At 41.9% G+C, this 22,261-nt stretch overlaps 1 protein-coding gene across 1 annotated transcript; it reads left to right on the forward strand.

Annotated features, from left to right (window-relative positions):
- The first annotated feature begins 2,950 nt into the window (after positions 1–2,950).
- On the forward strand, positions 2,951–19,602 carry enc3 (ectodermal-neural cortex 3). Its single transcript, XM_084723430.1, has 4 exons — positions 2,951–3,212; positions 6,032–7,066; positions 7,415–8,190; positions 16,966–19,602. Exons 2-3 carry the CDS (start codon positions 6,044–6,046, stop codon positions 8,159–8,161), a joined length of 1,770 nt encoding a protein of 589 aa, XP_084579556.1. The 5' UTR covers positions 2,951–3,212; positions 6,032–6,043; the 3' UTR covers positions 8,162–8,190; positions 16,966–19,602.
- Positions 19,603–22,261: the final 2,659 nt, after the last annotated feature.

The following is a 22,261-nucleotide window of genomic DNA, read 5'->3' on the forward strand; positions in this document are numbered from 1 at the left end:
GTGTTTGAATAAAAATGAGACCTCAAGTATTCAAACCATCACTGATCAAAATCTGCAGAATTCAATTTTTCACTTCTGACTGTCATTCTTTCCTCTGTGCTGACTTCCATGGGGCCTTTTTCCAGTGATGGACAAAGAATTTAGCATGAAAAGTCAGAATATGACACTGTAAAATCACATATTTAAAAATGTATGTGCCCAAAAGTTTAAAAGTATGGTAACAAAAGCACAGAAAGTATGGGTTAGTAAATTGAGTGTGTTCCACTCTGATACCATTAAAACCATTACAAAGCAGATAGTAAACTCCAAATCAAAATATTTATACACATTCCAGGACTGAAAAAGACTCTTTCAGTCATAACTTATGACCCACTAGGCGTCATAAGGTGGTGGCTGTATCTGCAGACAGCCTGCCCATTTGACATCTCGATGCGTTTATGAACAGCTCAGACAAATCCCGCTAACTCTACCTTTAAGTACAGTACATACGCCACTGCCTTTTTCACAGCAGACATTCTGACCTGTCAAAGCACAGGTGCAACTAATGACACTGACAATGTCTATGATTCATTAAAATGTCCCAGCATGCACAATAGCAGGGCACACCTAATTGAAATCAGGCCATTATTAATGTCACTGGTTGCACCTGCAGACACATTGGGACATGTTCCAACAATGAGTCTTGCACAGAGAAGGGACTTCATTTTTGAATCTGCTCTGTATTTCATGAAATTGTACTCTGTTTCAGCTTTACAACTATCTTTTTTTTTTTTTTTTAAGTTCTTGGATACTTAATAATTAACAAGATACTCACTTTTGTCAATTCTGTACTCACAAATACACAGAAAATTCAAACACACACCTGTTCTCACCTGCCTGACTTCTTCAAAAACAAATGTATACCATAGTTCATAGCTTCTGTGTTATATCATGTTTTAAGCAGACCATGAAAAATTCCTTGTATGTGCAGGCTGACTTTGCTGGTTCATAACTGACCTCATTCTTGCCCTGATAGCTCACGAGTACTTAAATCCTTCAGAAAATGCCAGGAATTCAGCTGGAGAAAAGATCTCATGGTCCTCAGAGGGACTTTAACCTGCCATCATATGATCATTAAGACTGTTGGTTATGTGGAGCTGGCAGCAGAGCAAAGACTGTGCCGTGCCTGGTACTGATCAATACTTCTGATGGCTACACTTGTGTGACAGTCCTATAGGAGTAGCCTCTCGTTGTGCCTGTTCAGTTTCAGAGGTACATATCCAGGGCTGTGCCATACCACCGAGGACACTGAGATCATGCATCAGAGGGTTGTTTTAATTTCTTTGCTGTCTGCAACCTGAGCAGTTTTATTTAATCAAACACTTATAGAACTGTGGGTATTTTAAAACTTATTATAGAGATGCAAAACCTGTGATGGAGACTCACTTCATATGCTTTGCAATTGTTCTGATCTGGAAGAATTTTGGAAATATATCAGTATAACTTCAGATATTAAAAAACTGATATTCCATCTGACTTCCATTGTCTACAAAATGTGAGGACCTCATGCCTTACTTGATACTTTGTCTTTAACATGTGTATTTGTTTATGAAAAGTGATGTATATTTAGTGTTGGTATTTTGAAAGAAATTTCAGACTCAGCATGTTTAGATTTGACTACTTAAAGGCCAACAAAATGCTAAATAAATTAAGGCTTCAGTAATTCTCCCATATCATTTTCAGTGTGGAGATGGCACTCTACAGAAAGCATTAGACAATCAAATCAAATCAAATCATGCAAAGATAATTCTTGGAACAAAGTCTGTTCCAACTCTCATTTCTTTTAAAGGGAAAATTCAACACTTTTCATATGGATGTCCAGTCAGCGTTGATGGTAAATGTGGTCAATTAAAGCAATAAATTCCACAGTGAGTGTTATATTGACTGAGTTCTTCTGCTGTAAAGTCTGTTCTTGCATCCAGTGATGTCACAGTGATGTTGATGTCGTTGAGGAGGACCTACAGGCTACTTCAGCTCGGATTTCTGTTTTTCATTTCTGGGTAGCCGGAGGTTGTGGTGGACAGTGGCGGACTCAGGCTGTCTGAAGGGCGAAGAAAATAAGAAGGGCACCAGCTGTATGTGGTGGAGCACCGGCACACAGATGGTCATAATACATTCATAGTGAAACAATTCCAAACCCTTTTTTAATATGTGACTTAAAGTACAACAACACATCAGTAATAACACACATAGGGAAGTCTTAAGTCTTTAACCATTCAGAGACATGTAGAGGTCAACTAATGGCACTAGTGTATGGCACTGCATCGCATTTTATCCACGGTGAAGGGCACTTTTTTGCTTTTTGTCTACTGTAAGGAGACACTTGCCTGCAATGCATCATGGTACATGTAGGCACTGCTGAGCTTTCTTTGTCAATATAACACACGGTGAGGAATTTAGTGCTTCAACTGACTACATTTACCATCAACGCTGACTGGACATTCACATGGAAAGTGCAGAATTTTTCCTTTAAACCCAGGCTTCTTTCGCTTCAGATTTGGGGCTGTTCGTTCATATTTCTCACTACAGTGTTCTGTATTATTCTTTATTCTGTTTTATTTTATTTTCACCTGGTGCAGTATTAAAAAAAAATCAATCCTATTTATGTGCCTTTAAACATTACCTTGCATTTCTTTCATGTCTAATGCAAATTCAGTTTGAATTGTTGTTCAAAGATGCAAATAAACCTGCTTTGCCTCTGATATTAGTGGCTGTTCTGTGAGCAGGCAGGTGAAACACACCGAGGCAGGTGTTTTTGTGCTTTTCGTGGCACTGATATCTCACAATAATGATACACATCGACTGTGCAGTTGGATGCAGAATAAAGAAAATCCTGCGCTGCGCTGTTTGAACCCATTGGACAGCAGCAGGAGGAGTGGGAGGAGCCAGCGTGAACACTTGGGCTGCCTCTGCTCTTTCTCCTCTCGTCTCTCTCCTGCAGGCTGCGTGGCTTCCCGAGAACAAAACGGAGCTCCCGATCAACTTTACTACACTGTTTTCAACGCGTTAAAACTCAAAGCTCGGGACGCGGACAAATGGCTCAACCGTTTCCAAACAGTTTAGGACACGATATAGTTTTATTCCCCGAAAGCGGATTTGTGTAAATTGTGCCGCAACTTCAAAGAATCAGCGACGGAACAAGTTGTAGCCGAGATAAAGGAATCCGGATCAAGGTAAGCATTAGATTTCTAATCCTTCCTTTTAAAAGTATCGATCACTGAGATGCCTGTTTCACGTTTCTCTGCAGCTTCCGAAATGTGAGCGGTTTATTTCCAGGCTGTAACAGCGGATCCTTTGATGTTGTGTGTTTGGTTGTAGCTGCAGCCTGCTGGATGTTTGCAGGCTGCTAACTTGGGAGGAAAGTTGAGAGCGCATGCTGAAGTGCTGACCGTAGTTTCACATTTACGGCACAAAACGAATTGGATTTCACGCTGAGTCCCTCCACGGAAGTCCACCGACCCCCTTTCACAGGGGATTCAATAGCCGACTTAAATTTATCTGCTTTGAAACAATGGAGGCTTTTAAGCGGAAGATATTTATTTGGTCGTTTTCAAGTTGTGGACAGTCTTTTGTTATTGACGCACAGTGCCGTGATATGATTATAATATTCACGATAAGGTGGAAATGCAGAGTGATACGTACAAAACAAACACTGACCCACTATTCATCTTTAAATCTTTAAATATAGAATTGTAATCAAAACACACAACCAGCCAAACTTTTCTTTATCAAATAAAAAGCTCTTAAATTCAAATTTGGTCCACTTGTAAACGACTCAGATCGTGTTAAAGCACAATAAAAACATTTATTACACTGCAATATTCAGAGGATGTTCAAAGGGAGAATTTGAAAGGGATTTGTACATTCAGGAAGCTGTCAGTGAGGACTGAAGTGATTGTTTTACAATCGATGATAATGATAAAATGAACAATAACAATAATAATCTTTAACAGAAACATGTAAGGGATATTAATGATTAAACATGAATCACTTCATTGCCAGTAAGTATTTAATGATTAAATGCATTGATCGATAATAAATAGTCCAGACATGGCTGTAATTGCACCTCATCTGACATGATTTTATCTGGCAGAACCATTTGCTGACTGAGGAAACTTAGAATTAAACTTAAAATGACAAGAAAATGAGAAAGAAATTAAAATAAGAAAAAATAGGATTGTTTCTTCTCAGTTATTAATGATTAATCTATTGATTCACCGTTAACTATTAAAGAAAATGCACAAAATTTGCAGCTCTAATGCGTGTATCAGAGAAGGGGAACTAGCACAGTGAGACGGGGAACAGAATACAGGTTGATTCTGATTTGTTCTGTTTGCTTTATTCTGCTTATTTGCTCTTGCTGTATAATGAATGTTTACCTTTGCTGTTTTGATTGATGTATGCATGGTGAAAATGGGGGCAAAACACTGGAATATTCAAGCATTTCACAAAGTGAATTGACAAAAAATATAAAAAAAGGGGGTAGGACTTGACCTTAATTATTTATTTTGCTGTTAAGTTCAGTTGTAACCTTTATTTTTTATATATTATATTAGATTTATATAATATCTAGCCTATTAGACATTCAATATAGTTGGTCATATTTTTGAAATTAATCACAAACATTTCCACCCCTGAATGCAGTGGCTGCAGAGCTGTCTGACTCCACTACAGATGATCAAAAAGAAGGATTGGGTTTGCATCTGTTGCACAGTGGTTACATAATGTTTTCCTCAAGGAGCTGGTCTGGGGTGTCACATCTTATGTGGGCTTGAAAGCTTTGCCTTTGGCACCATCTTGTATGTATGTGAGCCTGCCTACAGAGGAGCAGAACAAGCTGCCAGGAAGTTTCTTGGCTCTGGCTGTGCTCAGAGGTGACTCACAGCCCTGACTCTGAAGTGTTTATAGGGGTGGAAAGATGTGATATAGGACAACACACCCAGGTGTTGTTACTTTGCCGTGAAGGTTGGTTTATGTAGCTCATTTGTTGTCACAGGTTTAGAGTAGGGGTGAGCAATACCACAAAATTTGGTTTCAGTTTGATATCAAGTAATACCACAGCCAGGATAAAGAAACAAAATATGTCAGATATTGGCTCAAATCTACTCACAGACAGCTGACACATTTTGAAACATGAAACTTTGTTGTTTTCTGTAATTTGTCACCCTACCATAGAATGATATCACAAAACATAACTTTGGTTGTTTATAGCACAGTAACATCTGATTCATTGTGATGCAGTCAAAAAATCTCAAATATGTTATTTACCACAGCTGTAAGGTGCTGGAAAAGCTTGAAAAAGGAAAATAGTCTAAATGTGACGATGGAAAATTACATACACATTTAAAGACACTCAGTTTTGAATAAAAAAAATGTTAAAAAAGAAAAAAACATTTATTATATGACTGGTCTCTGTATGCATGCACACAGCAGCAGCAGATATGCAAAAAATTGTAGCACCAGAAAAATGTTCCTGTGCCCAGGATGTCATCTAATGTGCTGGATCCACTTCTTTGGTATTGATCCTTCTGATACCAGTATCGACACTCAAATCAATGCTTTTTATATGTGGTATCGATATGCTGGGGATTGATTCACCACCCCTAGTTTTGAGGACTGTTTCTTCACACTGATGTATGTTTTCAAGTGTAAATCTTGTGTCACACAGTGTACACACACTGGTTTTCAGTGGGAGTGCTCTGTCCTTATCTGATTTCCTTTCATCTCTAAAGTCTGAAGTTCATTTCCGTCGTAACTCAGCACAGTGATAAGAGTATTTTATATGTGAACAGCCCATTCATCAGCTGTTGGCACAGTGAGTTATAGAATTATACAATGGGAGGAGTGTTTATGGTAGCGCTCACATCAGAAGGAGACTGCATGACCTTAAAATCGCTTCCTCCTGTCCAGCTGCCATAAATGGTCTAATTAAAGAAAAGAAAAGGATTGGCTCATCCCACTTATGTTTTCTGTCCTCTGTTTCCTTCTCCAGGTAAAAGTCAAGATGTCTGTCAGCAACCACGAGAACAGAAAATCTCGCTCCAGTTCCGGCTCCATGAATATCCAACTCTTCCACAAGACATCCCACGCCGACAGCTTGTTGACTCAGCTCAACCTGTTACGCAAACGAAAAGTCTTCACAGATGTCGTCCTGAAGGCTGGAAACCGATCCTTCCCCTGCCACCGGGCTGTCCTGGCCTCCTGCAGTCGATACTTTGAGGCCATGTTCAGTGGCGGGCTCAGGGAGAGTCGGGACGCTGACGTCAACTTCCATGACTCCCTCCACCCTGAGGTGCTGGAGCTCTTGCTCGACTACGCCTACTCGGCCCGGGTCATCATCAACGAGGAAAATGCAGAGTCGCTTCTGGAAGCCGGCGACATGCTTCAGTTTCATGACATCAGAGATGCAGCAGCGGAGTTCCTAGAAAAGAACCTCCATCAGTCGAACTGTTTGGGGATGATGCTGTTGTCAGACGCCCACCAGTGCCAGAGACTGTACGAGCTTTCGTGGAGGATGTGCCTCGCAAACTTTGCCACACTCTTTAAGACAGAGGACTTCCTCAGCCTGCCTAGAGACAAAGTCCAGGAACTGATCCTCAGCGAGGAGCTGGAGGTTGAGGATGAGAGCCTGGTGTATGAGGCTGTCATTGACTGGGTCAAGGCCGACATGGAGCGCAGGCACAGCGAGCTGCCTGAGCTGTTGCGCTGTGTCCGTCTGGCGCTGCTCCCCGAAACGTACCTGCTGAAGAACGTTGCTTCAGAGGAGCTGGTCATGTGCCACAAGGTGGGTCGGGAGATTGTTGAAGACGCTGTCCGGTGCAAAATGAGGATCCTCCAGAATGACGGTATCGTAACGGGGTTCTGTGCCCGGCCGAGGAAGGTCAGCCAAGCCCTGCTCCTGCTGGGAGGACAGACTTTCATGTGTGACAAAGTCTACATGATCGACAACAAGACCAAGGAGATCACCCCCAAAACAGACATCCCCAGCCCCAGGAAAGAATGCAGCGCCTGTGCCATCGGTTGTAAGGTACGTATTTGATCTATACATGATAGGGCATTGGCGAGTATGCAAGTCTGCCTCCGCTTTTGCCTCTGTCAGAAACTTTTGACTCTTCTTCTTCAGGGTAATTTGTGACCCTGAGCAGCACCCTCTTATGGATGTTTTGCTGAACATTCATACCAGTATAGATGATGCATGGAAGAATGTGAGCAGTTATGGTTTTCACACTGTTATCGGTTCAGTACTCAGTATCATGGAAAGTTCAGTTTGCAAAGGAAAAAATGGTATCTGAACATCCGATGAATATGTGTATTTTTATGTAATGTTATGTAGATGTGTTCAAGATGTGATTTCTCTTCACGTGTTGTGTTTCAGGTTTATGTTACTGGAGGGCGTGGCTCTGAAAACGGCGCCTCCAAAGACGTCTGGGTCTACGACACGTTACACGACGAGTGGTCCAAGGCTGCACCCATGTTGGTTGCCAGATTCGGTCACGGGTCTGCGGAGCTCGACCACATGCTGTATGTCGTGGGAGGACACACATCACTCGCAGGATCCTTCCCCGCTTCTCCATCTGTGTCCCTCAAACAGGTGGAGCAGTACGACCCTCAGACCAACAAATGGACCCTGGTGGCTCCGCTCAGAGAAGGTGTGAGCAACGCCGCTGTTGTCGGTGCTAAAAACAAACTCTTTGCCTTCGGGGGCACCAGCGTAAACAGAGACAAATACCCCAAGGTGCAGTGCTTCGATCCCTGCCAGAACCGCTGGTCCGTGCCGGCCGCCTGTCCGCAGCTGTGGCGCTACACTGCAGCAGCTGTGGTTGGCAACCATGTTGTGGTGATCGGAGGCGACACTGAATTCTCAGCAAGCTCTGCTTACCGGTTCAACAGCGAGACGTACCAGTGGTCAAAGTTTGGCGACGTGACGGCCAAACGGATCAGCTGCCATGCAGTGGCCTCAGGAAACAGACTATACGTGGTTGGAGGTTACTTTGGAGCACAGAGGTGTAAAACGCTAGACTGTTACGATCCATCGTCGGACTCTTGGGACAGTGTGACCAGTGTGCCCTACTCACTCATTCCCACTGCCTTCGTCAGCACATGGAAGTACCTCTCAGCATAGAGACGCACTGACTCTTTGAGGTTTCTACGGTGAGTAATTGTAGTTTCCTTTAACTGACACAAACAAACAGGATGACAATTATACAGTATGTGCTATTCATAGAGTCTCTTGTTTTGTCAGATAATAAGTGGGAACTTACTTTATGGAAGCAAAAAATATCTTGGGATAATTCAAACACTGTTACCTAACAGGTGAATGTCAGATTGAACCGGACGAGGCCAGTTTTAAAACCCCCTCACTGTTGTCATGGTTGCTAGTGGTTACAGTTACACATTATCTAGCTGCTGTGACGGCTGGGTGTTGGATAAACATGGTGAAGTCCTGGTTTAGAGCGCAGGAGGAATGTCAGCGGTGCCGGTAATTACAGAGCGAAAGTAACACAACACAAGACCTCTGTCACTGACAGGAGCGAGGTGGAGAGGCAGGGATCAGGTCTGTGCTTGTAGCACCAGGAAGGCAAGTGGGCAGGGTGCTCTGCAGGACAGCCCTGGGTGCTAACAACCTGCCTGTTATGAGTCAGTACCTCAGAACAGTTGTAAGTTATAAAAGGTGATATGACACATGGTGCTTAAACGTACATAAGGCTTGGAGCCAGAGGAACCCAAGGAACTTTCAGTGAGATTAGATAAGAGCCAAAACATACCTTTTTATGAGCTTATATAAACGTGATACATCATTTAACATTTTACATGATTGAAAAACCAAAAGCTCACCGTTCATTTAGCCGTACAAGTGCTTTGTAAAGATAGCATCTCTCTCAAGGTGCTTTACAAGGATAAAAAGATAAAAAAAAATATACTTAAATACCATATGTGCTGACAGATGCCTTGGCACGCTGCTCTGCTCCAACTATAAAAGTCAGATGAGTAATCTTATCAGGAATTTGGGAGTGGAGGTTGGTGCGGGATCTGTCTCAAGGGTATGAAAATATGATTGATTGAAATGTAACTTACCATATCAGTGAAGAATTGCTCGTCCTAATCTGCCTGAAGGAACGGCAGGTGACAGTTTTCGCAGCTTTTGTGAGATAAGAGATGATAACAGTTTTCCTGAGGTGTTTTTTTGGCACAGAGTGAAGGAGGAGGGATGGAGGGACCTGTAGCTGAAACAAGAAGAGGAGATATAGAGATATTTTGAAAGTTTTCAGGTTGTTGTTACATGTGCCCGGTGGTGGTGGAGCTAGTTTGAAGTTTCCTGATGTTGAGGCCTGTCCTGTTATCTTATTCCAGCACTGATGCAATCGATGGGAAATGGTTGGTTGCCGCAGTAGTCGTTGGATTTGCATTTTAAAAATCCCCGACTCTGCTGCATCTTTTTTTATTGATGTTTTTTGTGGTTTTGTCTTTATTGGAATTTTAAAGTAAATACAAGGCAGGGATTTATTAGGCTGACGACATTTACTGAGCATTCTCAAAGCACAAGCCTGTCCTTATATATTATTTTGTGCGATAGGGTCAGTGGTTTGCCATAAAGCTCCAGTTTGTCTATCTACAGTTAAAGCAACAGTTGTCTTGACATTTCCACATTAAAATATCTAATAGACTTGCACCGATTTCAACTTTCTTAGCCGATTCCAATTTCCGATTTTTGAGGGGTCTGACCTACCGATTCCGATTTTGGCCGGTTCCGATTTTCAGTCTTTCTAAGAACTGTAATTGACAGCATTCACAAACATTTTTGCAACTTTTCTTGTAAATATTTTCATAATAATATTTATACTATTAAATATTCATTTAATACTTTCTCCAAAATCATCCAGACTACAACCAGGCCTTATTATAATTTTATATTAAGATTATGAATTGGGTGAACGTGATCTCGCGAGATCATCTCGCGGGATTTCGTGGGACGCGATTTCACGTGATCTTTTGTGGAAGCGGATGTAAACAAACCGGAGACTAACGCGGTGCAACAGTCTGAAGTAAAACTTTGCCGTGAGAAAAACAAACACAGAAGTTAAAGGAGTCTGGATGAGAAAATGTTTGAGGAGACGCATCAACACAGGTTGTTTATTCTTCAGCCAGAACAGGAGGTGAGATTTGAACTGTCCCTCTGTGAACAGCAGTCTGCTGCTAGCTTGCTAGCATTAGCCTGAAGTGCGAGAGAGTTTGCGAAATTGTCAGCTGCTCTGTCTCGTTGTAGACTGTCTTCTCTCTGTCTTGTTCTTGGAATCTGTCTCTGACACCAGCTTCAAGCAGACGTGTGTCTGAGTGTGTAGCTGTTATCAGCGCTGTGTTGACGTCACGGTCAGTTTGTCTGCTGCGCGCATGACGTGACCATCGTGCAGAACATGTGTGTGACAATGACGGGCACAGAACCGGATTTGTGACGCTGACCGGCCAGTCACCGGTCAAAGCCAGTCACATGAAAACCGGCCCAATTCCGAGCATTGCCGATTAATGCTTCGAACACGTCCAACACTTCCCAGAGAAATATGTAATTTATTCAAGTTAATGGTGCATTTCCTGCTAGCTGCTGGTAGCTAGTCGCTACAACTTCTGGGGAAAAACAGAATAGTATGTTTTCAACAAATTTGACCAGAAATCAAAATGAATACAACTGATAAAAGTGAACTATATGCACACTGTGTATACAAATATGAAATATCAGACTGGCAGTAGTGGTAGTTGTTTGCATCTATTGCTCCTTCAGTGCACCTTTAACAGTTAAAAATAAAGTCTTTTTTAGTTGTTACCAAGAAATAAATTCCACCAGTGTTACTAATGTAAATAAGAATGCTGAAGTAAATAGTCTCTTTTTCTGTCTCTCCATAGTTATTTTGAGTGTGGCAGATTGTTCAGTTTCTGTAACTGACATTTGGTTAAATAATACTCCTCTCTACTGCAAAACAGCTCATTTTTTTTCTCTCAAAAAATGGGAAAGCGACTCCCAAACAAGCTCCTTTCATGCTGCCAAGAACTTTGAAAGTAAAGCTGAGCGGAAGCAAGTGAGAAGCAGAGAGCTTATGTGTGACTTGTGTCTACAGTAAACAGCTGGATATAATGGAGCTGGGGGCTTAGTGTTACGAGGCTGCTGGTATGGACTGCTGTCTCCATGGTAGCGTAGGTTTTCTGGGCCAGGATGGAGACAGACAGGCTGGCTATGAAAGATCAAGGCGCCGCATCCTTATGAACTCTTTCAGTTACGGTAGCTACCATCCCGCTGCTGCTCCGACTGCCTTTATGTTTAATTACAGCAGACGTGGAAAAAGCTCCGATTTCCATCTTGTTAAGCAGGCGTCCTACCCTGACGCTGGTCGACGTCTCTCACCCGAGACAAGAAAGGGGGCTTGAGAGGAGAAGCGAAGTGGTAAAAGTTTTAGGGAGCAACAAAGTGACACACACACGCAAACACACACGCACATATGGAGAGAAGAAGATAAAGTGGAGAGCGAGTAAGACCAGGAGAAGCAAAGCTATATTTTGCGCCATTTGGCAGCCGAGACTAACGCCTGCCTAAAAATACTTTGCTCCTGAGGTTGTCAACTTACAGCTGGGGTCAGTCAGAGAGAAAAATAATTGTGTGCGTGCGTGTGCGTGTGCAAAGGAGAGTGTGTGTGTGTTCTTTCATGTTCTTGATGGGACCGAAAACCAGTCAGCTGTTCAAGTATTCACTGGTAGTATTGTGAGTTTTTACGCAGTCGTGAAACCACTCGTACTACTACTCTGTCTCACACACACTCACACACACACAGGCGGTCACATTGCTGGCATTGCCTGTCCTTTAAAAAGCCAGCCATCCTTACTCTAATTTGGGAGGAATGAAGGTGTGGCCTGCATTCCCATTAGTAAAGATTTGTTAATGTTGCCTTGTGGTACTAGAGGCCTTTCAGTTTTGCGTGGCCTGTATGGGTTTACCAGCCTTTCTGCTCTTTTTGTCACCACTTACTGTAGTTTGTAGCCATGCGCTTTTCCACCAGATGTGACTAACCACAGACTCCAGGGCCAAGCCAGAACCCACTGTTGATGGAAAACTATTTGTAAAGCTTTAAGCATTATGGTTCGTATTTGTTATGGTCCAGACAGGAGACGTAAATAACTTTTAGGGCTAAAAGCACAAAGATCTAAATACAGATTTAATTGTAATATTTTGACAATTGCCTGTACAGTCTTTGCAGTTGCCAGTTAAGCTTTAAATTGTATATCCCATGTGTGTGTTTTGGAGATAGTAAGCAGAATAGCATCATGGTGTAATCTGGTCAGTTGTTGGTGCCAGACTACAGGCAGACAGAATGTAACCGGAGATCCCTGCACAAAGTTCAGGACGCTGTCTCTCAACTTCAAACCACCAGAGCTATATTACAGAAACTTCCTAATGTGCAGATCCTACCCCAACCATTTGGTAAGTATGATAATTAGGGTTAGGACCTGATTAAAAGCCATTATCATCGTCAGTGTTCCCGTTGTAACTGAAGATAGAAAAAGTGTAACAAGCATTCTAACTTTCTAAAATCTTAAACTCTAAACTTTAGGAAAAATGTTGAGCTGTTCTTACTTAATATTTTCCACCTGTAGTATTTAGCTAACTTACTAATTAGCTAAAGGTAGCCAATGGTAGTGATTGCTAAGGTAGCTAGCGGTAGTGTTTGCTACAATGGGTAATATTGAGGATTTCCTAACTTGCGATTAGATACGATGAAGATATAATTCCAAAAAGTTAGTTAGGATTTGCTTCTGTTATGCCACATTGGGAAAAATCCTTTTCCCAGACTTATGATAGGAAGTTTCTATAATACAGCCCCTGTACTATACTGGCCCCGAAGATGACTGTTATGCATGCTTGAGCCCTTGTTTTCTCAACTCCCCCCCTCCACCCTTTTCCCTCTCCATCCCTCCCTCCTCATCACCCCTCTATGCTCGAAAAAATCACAGACATAAGCAGCTTTCTCTCTTTTTAACGGCTTCAAATGAACCCCTTGTGAGGTGGGCCCAACTCTGTGTGACAGGGTACACCTGGAGAGGTCAGGGGCCACGGAGGGAGTCCTCGACGCGCTCTCTGCATCCCCAGACAGCTGCTGTAAAATGGAAAGGTCACGGTGGGATCAGGGAGGAGGAGTGCAGAGGCCCCAGTCACTCTTTGTTCTAGTCTTAAACTAGAAGGATTCATCAAGACGTGCCTCAATTTACTTTGCAGCTGTACTGAGATACTTGTGTCTCTGAGTTCACCCGCCAGTCCTTTATGCGTCCCTGGAAACAATGCAAACTCATGTAAATGAAGTGACTGTGATTCATACGTTGGTCAATACAGTGATATTCATGGTGGTCATTAGTAAACATGGCACAGGCTTCGTTAGACACAGGGGACAGATAAAGAAAGAGGACTCAGCTTTAGTGTGGTGCATCATGGGTAATTGGGCCTTTGGAAGATGCAGATGGAGTCCAAGGTGCAATAAAGCTAATAAAAAAAGATGAAGATTAATTTCATAACGTAGGTGTCGTTCATTTTATAAATGTGACCTAGTCTGGTGTTTACGCTCTTTTGGCTAGACAGCATGTAATTGACAATTTGTAAGATTCACCAGTTTTTGCTCCAGTGGAGCAAACTTAAGCAAGTTCAACGTTCTCTTTTCCTGTATCCTGTACTCCACAGAAATTATATGCACCTTCTGTACGTTTGGTTTCAGACACACTAAAAACTCTCATATATGTTTTAGCATATTAATTAGCACATTAGTCTGGAATTTTCGGTCGCAGTCAATGTTCCTATCTTAACTTTAGTTGGAAATGGGTTTTACACATGCATCCTAACTTCCCAAAGTCTTAAATACAGTCAACTAACATTAGGATAACTGTTAAGCTTCTTCGCCAACAGTAGCTATAACAGTAGTGTTTCCTAACAGTAGTGTTCACAAACAGTATCTAGCTAGCTAACGATAGATGACCTAGCTAGCTAACTGAAGATGTTTTGTTGCTTTTCTACAAATTTCATTTAACCATCTTAATTTGGTTTTCTTATCAACAAAGACGAGCCTAACATGTAACACATGTAAGGATTCGTAGGGTACCAAGCTCCCTCAACTGTTTTTGGAGCACAGAGCAAAAAGGGAAGTCTTTTTTTAATAATAGAAAAGCTTGAGATCTGTACATTATTGTCTTTCGTCAAACTCAGTCTGGCGTTATTGCTATGTGGAAGAGAGAGAAAAGTGATGGGAGCAGACAGTCTGAGACAGGTTAAACCTCAGAGTGCCAGATCGAATCACTTCATACAGCTCCAGCCCATCTGTTTGGTCTGCTGAAGGACACAGGGGCTCCCTCCATCCCTCACAGCAGCACTCTGAGGTTACTGCAGACACACGGGGCATCTGGGTACTTTTCTGGGTTACAGTTATTAACCCCGCCACCTGTTGGCATCCCACACTCGAGACATCTTACTCCCTGCGGGCAGATGGAAGTCAGATGTGTGAAGGTCGTTTCAGTTATTTTGGTGCAGTGAAAGTGTGAAAACACACAAAGTTTGAATTTAATTAAGGATGAGTTTGTCCATATAAACAATTTCTGTTTGGGTAAAAAGTGAACAGTGTGACCTTGACATGACAGCTAATAATGACAGGACTGTGAGACGGTCTGGAGCTCATTTGTGATGACAGCAGGACTCTTGATAATGCGACACAGGGATGCTGTTTCTTGATGGATGTGCTGATGATGACAGACACACAACCTTTGTGGATATATCTCTGTGGAATACATTTTGACAATACAATCTAACCTCCGTTCACCTGCCTGACATAGTTGAGCTGGGTTTAGATCACGCTGGTGTCAACACGACTGCAGCATGCGGACGCTCGCTCTCTTTGCAGCCGATAGATGACCAAATATAAAGCCGCAACTCTTACGAAACAGTTATATAGTCGTAGTTGGAGCAGAACGGCAGCGCAGTATTTAAGATTCAGAGGCATGCTTTTCATCATCTGCACTTGAGAGAGATTAGACCAGCAGCAGGAACAGAAGAACTCAGGATGTGCAGGCAGTGACCTTTACACATGTACACAGAGACAGAGAGCAGCAGTGGAAACTTCCACCAGGCCTGCAGTTACATGTGAGACAGTCAGTGCTGCTGCTTTACTTTGGCTCTGATCAGGAAGGGTGAGCTCGGTTTGTCTCGCGGCAAATTTTCTTCATCATAGGGACAGTCACAGCGCATGGTCATAAACATGAGTATAAAACTACCAGATGTAAACATGCTTGATTTTTAGCAAGATTGCAAATCTAAGTTTTCCTAAGGATAGAAAAAGTTAATAAGTGAGCTTTTGAGGTGCTGGTAGGTGGATTTTGTGACCTTTTAAACAGAGCCAGACTAGTTGTTTCCACTTATTCACTGTACTGTATTCAAATCCAAAGTTTTAGTACCCTTCTAAAAAAAATTTTTTTCTTCCCCCCATGACTCGACAGGTTTCTGCAGGATGATGTTGCTCCATACAAATGCCCTAGGTTGTGATGGGAGGGGGGGGCATCACTGCTGTAACCTTAGTCACGGCTGAGTGGGTGGTTCCATCTGAAAAACTCAGAGTCGCCCTCGAAGAAATATGAGAATAGCATCAATCTTCTTATCTAACACTCGGCAAGAAAGCAAGGCTCCCAAAAAAGTTGAACTATATGGAAATTTTTTAAATTTGTGGTATTGCTACTGACATTTGGGTATGGTACTGACACTAGAATCAAAACACTTAAATGAAACCCAGCCCTGTACTTGGTTTGTGCAATGAAGCCAATCAACTGACACAGAAATATTTTTGGCACTTTTGTTGTGTTGACATGTCTATTCTAACATTGAGGTTTATTACAAAATACTACACTTTGCACAGCAACAGCCTGAGTGAATAATTTTTGCAGAGGGTTTAAACTGTACAGGCAGATAGTTTTCCCACTGCTTTCTTTCTTCATCTCTGAAGCTTGTTTGCAACCTATTTTTACCTGTTTATCTCTTGTGGATCCAGTAGTACAGGGCTCTGGCAGCATCCTACTGTTATGCTTCAGGCGATACACTCACAATAGTAACAGATGTGTATGGATCAGTGGAGGCTTCTGTAGTATCAGCCGGCTTTGTGAGCCATTGAAATGAGAACTCATTAGGTTATCCAAACAAGCCCCCAGCAGAGCCAGCCTGTAACTGTCAACTGCTTTCCTCCTAGAATAGAGAGCACACACACACACACACACACACCCCTTCATCTGCTCTGACACACCCAAGTTATCATCTTAAAAAATATGCAAATTCAGAGGTAAACATCATGTTTGGGTTTCTCACCAACCCCCCAGATATCCAGTGGAACATTCCTTCATAATTAGATAGTGAAGTATCTAGAGGTTGCAGAGAAATCACAAGATTTACAGTGTTTGTAGTAAAAATGCTGCTTAACACGTTCTGGAATTTAAAGCATACGAAGGCCTCTCACAGTATGAATTATATCCAGATAAAGGAGATGAGCAGATGGTTTTGGAATATGTGTTTTATCTGAGTCCAGAGGAGCTTATTTTTACAGCGTGGGGTCCTCTGTGCTGCCACCCTCAGATATTTATTACCTAGCAGCGACATAAATGGCTTGAGCAGCTTAATCCCACACATGCCAGGAGGACTTTGGTTAAATAATGCTCCGTCCTGAGGCATTATTAACGCTATGTGGGTAAGCCTGATAAAATGGCATGGTGATAAGCTGATGTGTAGCTCGGAGGAGCGAAGTCTCCGCATTCCTCCCCGCTCCCTGAGACTGTCCAGGCCGCCCCTCTCTGGTCATGTGGTGGGTCCTCGTACAGCGGAGTTCTCAGGACCTAAACATTAATCTCCCTCTGTCTGTCTCTTTCCCCCAGATCCGCCGTGGTGTCTGGTATGCAGGCATGTGTCCCCCTTCACTGGCTGCACAGAAGAGGAGGAGGAGGAGGAGGAGGAGGAGGAGGAGGAAGAGTTTGTGTGTTCCTGCTGTGGCTCCATCCACATTATCTTCAGCTGCAGAGGAGCGACAGCCTGATTCCTGGAAACAGCCCAGAGACTAGAAGTCTGCGGCCTCTTTCCACCTGATCTGTTTACTCATACTTCTTGTGTGACTTTCCCATGTCGCCGCTAGCCTGAGCTGGACTCGTTGCCATGTAAACTGCACGGACTTCATGACTGTCTCTATATAACATGTAAAGTACAGCCAAGGGTCACCTTTTATTCTACAGTACACTAATAAGACATAATAAATCAAATTAGACAAAAAAATAAGAAATATTATGTCCTTTAATAGACAGTATTAGACCATTAATAGATTTTATTAAGGGGTGATAAGGGACACATTACAACAGAACTGCACTGTAAACTAAAGTGCTTTATTTCACACTGTTAGACCCTTATTACACTGTGGAGTCGCTCCTGTTTGTTGTTTGTTGCTATGTTTTTTTTAAATGGATATGCAGCCGATATGCAATCTCACTTTAGTTTACAGTCCAGTTCTGTTGGAAAGTGTCCCAAATCAATCCCCCCAGGATCTCCTCCTCCTCTTTGTTCTCTTTTTAGTACCTGTGAAATTTTTGCAGAAAATTTGCTGCGATTGGACAAAACTGCAAGGACATGCAGACTTTTTTAGGGATTGGTTGAATTTGCGTGAGGTGTTGTGATCGCAGCTTCCTGGATGGACTGCCAAACTGCCCTCTGTGAGAGTGAACAGTGAACAGTAGGAAACTTTAGTTTACAGAATAGTTCTGCTGTGTCACAAATGACCCCCTAATAAAGTCTAGTAAGGGTCTAATACTGTCAAATAAAGGACCTATTATTTCTATATTTTGTTCAATTTGATAAAAAAGAACCGCTCGTTAGGTCTTATTAGCGTACTGCATCATGAAGTGCTACCCAGCGAGGAAACGGACTGATGGCATAGATGTGGCTACATGTGTGGGCTTTCTTCAAACTCCGTCACCTCCTGGAGTGAATCTGCTACTGTGACTGTATCGGCCCTGCACTGCTTTACTGACTCACTCCATCATCAAACATCATCTCACCAGTAGGTTACCAGTTTAACACTCTATAAGGACGCATTAGTGTCTCTCTTACTGACTGAACCGAGAAAAGAAAGTCGGCTGTCCCTCTGTTGTGGTTTTCTCCTCTCCCCGATCCTGACACTGGGCGTTTACTCAGGTGTAATTTATTTGGACTGCTGATAGACTGAATTAGACCTTTGCTGTGCCAGGCGCATGGGGAAGGAGAAAAGACATTTGGGGAAGTGTATGATTTTGTGCACAGAAACAATCTTCCTGTCTGTATTTTTAGATTTTTTTTGGACTTGGGCTTCCCTCAATTTTGGCGAGCTAAATTTGTATCGTCCTCCTCCTCGACTTAAAATACATGCTCACAAGAGAGAATGTGGCCCACGATGGCTGAAGAAGATACTTTTCTGTTTCAAGATGGTATTTCATTCAAAACTATGATTTTTGGTCATATTTTTTCTATGTTTTGTGTCTCAGGGTTGTGTATAGTTTTGCCTGTACTTGTTCAAGGAAGGGTAACATGTTTGTTTTGTCGTCTTTGTTCTGAAAACATTTTTTTTTCTTGTGAATGTATTATTTTTTGGAACTCTTATTTTAGAATACACCATTACATTGTTTTGCCAAGTGAAAATGTATGATTGCATTTAAAGGGAGAGTTCGGATTTTTTGAAGTGGGGTTGTATGAGGTATTTATCTGTAGTCAATGTGTTACCTACAGTAGATGGCGGTCAACACGCCCCCAGTTTGATGAAACAGAAGAAGTGTACACTATATCACAAAGCATTTTCTATTGGGAACATGCCTTTACATAAGTAAAATACCTCTCAACGTTGCTGAAATCAGCAATTTTGGCTAAACTATATTTTGCACCAGTACTTGCTGCTTCTCCCGACTTGAGGTTTGTCGATCACCATCTACTGGCAGTCACGCACTGACTATTGATAAATACCTCACACAATCCCACTTCAAAACATTTGAACTATTTCTTTAATGTCAGTGGTCATATTTAGAACATAAATATTGCCAAAACATGAACAACTAACCTTAGTGTCGTTCTCAGTTTAAGTAACAAAAGCTAAATGTCTCCAAAGTAGTTAAAAATACTTTGTAGCTAGAATATTATTTTTTCATTTCATATTTCAGGATCTTTAATGGAAGTCTTTAGTGTGTATAGTTTGTATATTTGCTTTGTAATTAATATGTAGAAGCCTTTGATTTGCACAATTTGTACAAAGAAATCTCTCTATGTCTTAATTTTGTATCTTTGTCTTAACCCAGCTCGGGTAGTGTGAATAATCAAAGCCTTTTTGTAGCAAATTATTGAGTCGTTTCTCTTCATTTGCTCTGTGTACAAGTCTGCAGTTTCCCCAATATATCAAAGTATACGTCAGATATACTGATATATGAAGCTATTACTGACAAACCATCTGTTAGGTCATGTTCTACAGCTCATAACTCGTCAATAAATATCTTGTGGAAAACATATTTTCCGTTGCTTGTCCTCTGTCTTCCAGGGAATGACTGGAATTCGGCAGCTGTGTCATTAAAACAGCGTGGGCAGCTGTATAATCACACAGGTACTCCTTTAACGTGCCTGGAATAGTTTCCAAACGCAGGTTAGGAGCGGTTTTGGTATTTACCAGGAACACCCGTCTCCTTCCTCCTGTCTGCGAGATGAACAGTCCATCCTCTGTCTCTCTTCCAGCGATATCACACATTCTGATTATGTGGTATGCGAAGTGCAAGCATCTGCTGCTCTGCCACTCTCGTGTAATATGTCCACACACACATTATAAGCTCTCAAACCTGGAAGAATGTGCTAATGCGGCTCCGTGTGAATCAGGTGATGCTCCTCCATACCTCTCATTCTGCGGCGTGTGAGGTGTACGTGAGAAAACGTGGTGCAGTCCAGACTGGGCGTTGGGTGGGAAGAAGTCTGGCTGGCACATTTGTTGCAGACTGGCAGGGAGGAGAAGCACGGAGGAATGTACCCACACTCAGGTTCAGGGAGGCGGCTCGCAATGTGCTGCCTGCAGGCGCAGTGTTTGAAGAGGTTTGTGTCTTTGTTTGACTTCAGGAGCCTGTGGTATACTTTAATTTTCAGATTCTTTCTCTGTTTGTTTCAAAGCAGACCGCCGTCTTAGTTGTCAGAGCATCTGTCCCTCAGAAGACCACATGATTTAAACACCAAGTGGAGAAAATTTTAAAGCTCTGAGTGGGTACAGGTAAATACATGTTTACAAATCACTTGGAAAAAAAAAAAAAGGATTTAAATATAAAATTGTCTCATAAAAACACCCGACGGCATGAGTTTTCACTGATGAATAATGCTCATTAAAATCACTCAGTATGTGAAAGAGGGCCAGACACATTTCATAAAACTATTTTTGGAGTAAAGTTTTCTCAAAATAAGATCTTAACCTAAAACCCTTTTTCCAGTGTTCTCTATCTGACGGAAACTGCTCAGTTGAAAGCAAGGTTACCATGGCAACAACATATCATCAGTAAGGTAAAACTAACCCTGACCTTGGGTTGCGATTTTTATTTATTTATTTTTTTTGTTAAAAGACTGTTCTTTTGTTAAAAAGAACAAAAACTTCACATTACTCTTGTCAATGTGTAATAGTGCTAATATGGTTAAAACTTGATTCTTTAATGCCAAAATACTCCATCTGGTTCACTGATCCAGAGCCAGTTTTGACCCTACTTGTATTAAATGCAAATTTGAAGCTGCTACTGTATGTCACCAGTTTTGGACCTGGGACAGGATATTTAGACAGATCTCTGAAATACATCACACAAATATACAACCCTCTGCCTGTGTTGTGGTGTTTGGAGTTTTAGAACTAAACTTGCCCCTGTCTGGACTTCAGAGTGGGCTGATATCCATGGCACCTCTTGCAAGAAGGGTCATTCTCTTAAATTGGAAATTGCCTGACACACCACCATTCAGACACTGGGTCTGCTTATGTCTGGGTTTAGAAAAGATCATATATTAATTTACAGGTAAATCTGACATTTCTTCTAAGATTTTGGACTAAAGACTGATTTTTAATCTAATCCTTTCTTATGGTTTTCATACGACGCTTCAACCTGTTGCCTTTGAGAACATGTCTCGTGGCTGTTTTGAGTCTTTTGTGGACAAAACAGGATTGGAACAATGATGTCACACAGTATACCAGAAGATGCTGGTACAGCTACACCTTGCCTTAATCACAGCATTGAAAATAAAATTCAGCATTTGCAGAATCACACACTAACCATCACTTTTTCTTCCTCCCTCAGGTCTTACATACCTACCTTCCTACTCGCCTCCATTTCCTTTGCCACTCTGTCTGTGTGGAGATGAGACAAGTTACCTTGAGGCCTGTGAACAAGATGGATGGATGAATGCATACATCAGTGTGTGTGTGTGTGTGTGTGTGTGTGTGTGTGTGTGTGTGTGTGTGTGTGTGTGTGTACAGTATGTGTGTGTGTCAGACAGTGAGACAGAGGGAGCGAGTGAAATTGAATTCTGGAGAGATGCATGGGGGAAACAGCCTACTGAATGTTTTGCAAGTTGTTTGCAAGATGATTTGAATATCACATTTATATCCCTGGATATCTGATGCTATAACATCATCTCCTAAATATTTAAATATGGTTATAATGTTCTGATTCTAAATGTTCTACAAACTCGATAAACAGAAAATATTCCATTGAAAATCCTCTGTGCTCCATTTACACTGACTGATCTGCCTATAAATTACACGGTTTGTGCAACAAATTACATAAAATCTTTAGGGGATGCTCTAAAACAAACACTTGAGTGACATAATGCATTGGCTTTGTTCAACCTTTTCAAAGCCAACCGCAAAAACTTCAAAGATTGCTGTTAATTGGATGTAAACAAGAGGCGGCTCCAAAAATCCCCCTCTGCAGCCATGACATCATGCCTGTAACAGGCGATGTCCAGTCGAGCATGTGGACGAGTTTGTGCCAGTGTGGGTACAGGGACTCATCAAAGGTTAATTTATGGATTTTTAAACACAATGCAGACATGCATAAAAAGATGAAACATGCCTCTCTGAAAAGACGACCTGGCACTGGACAGCGGGATGAGCAGACCGGTCAATGGCTCCTATTGTAATGCAAAATTTGCAAA

The sequence above is a fragment of the Lutjanus erythropterus genome, chromosome 7 (assembly GCF_056507025.1).
Source record: "Lutjanus erythropterus isolate fLutEry1 chromosome 7, fLutEry1.hap2, whole genome shotgun sequence".
NCBI lineage: Eukaryota > Metazoa > Chordata > Actinopteri > Lutjaniformes > Lutjanidae > Lutjanus > Lutjanus erythropterus.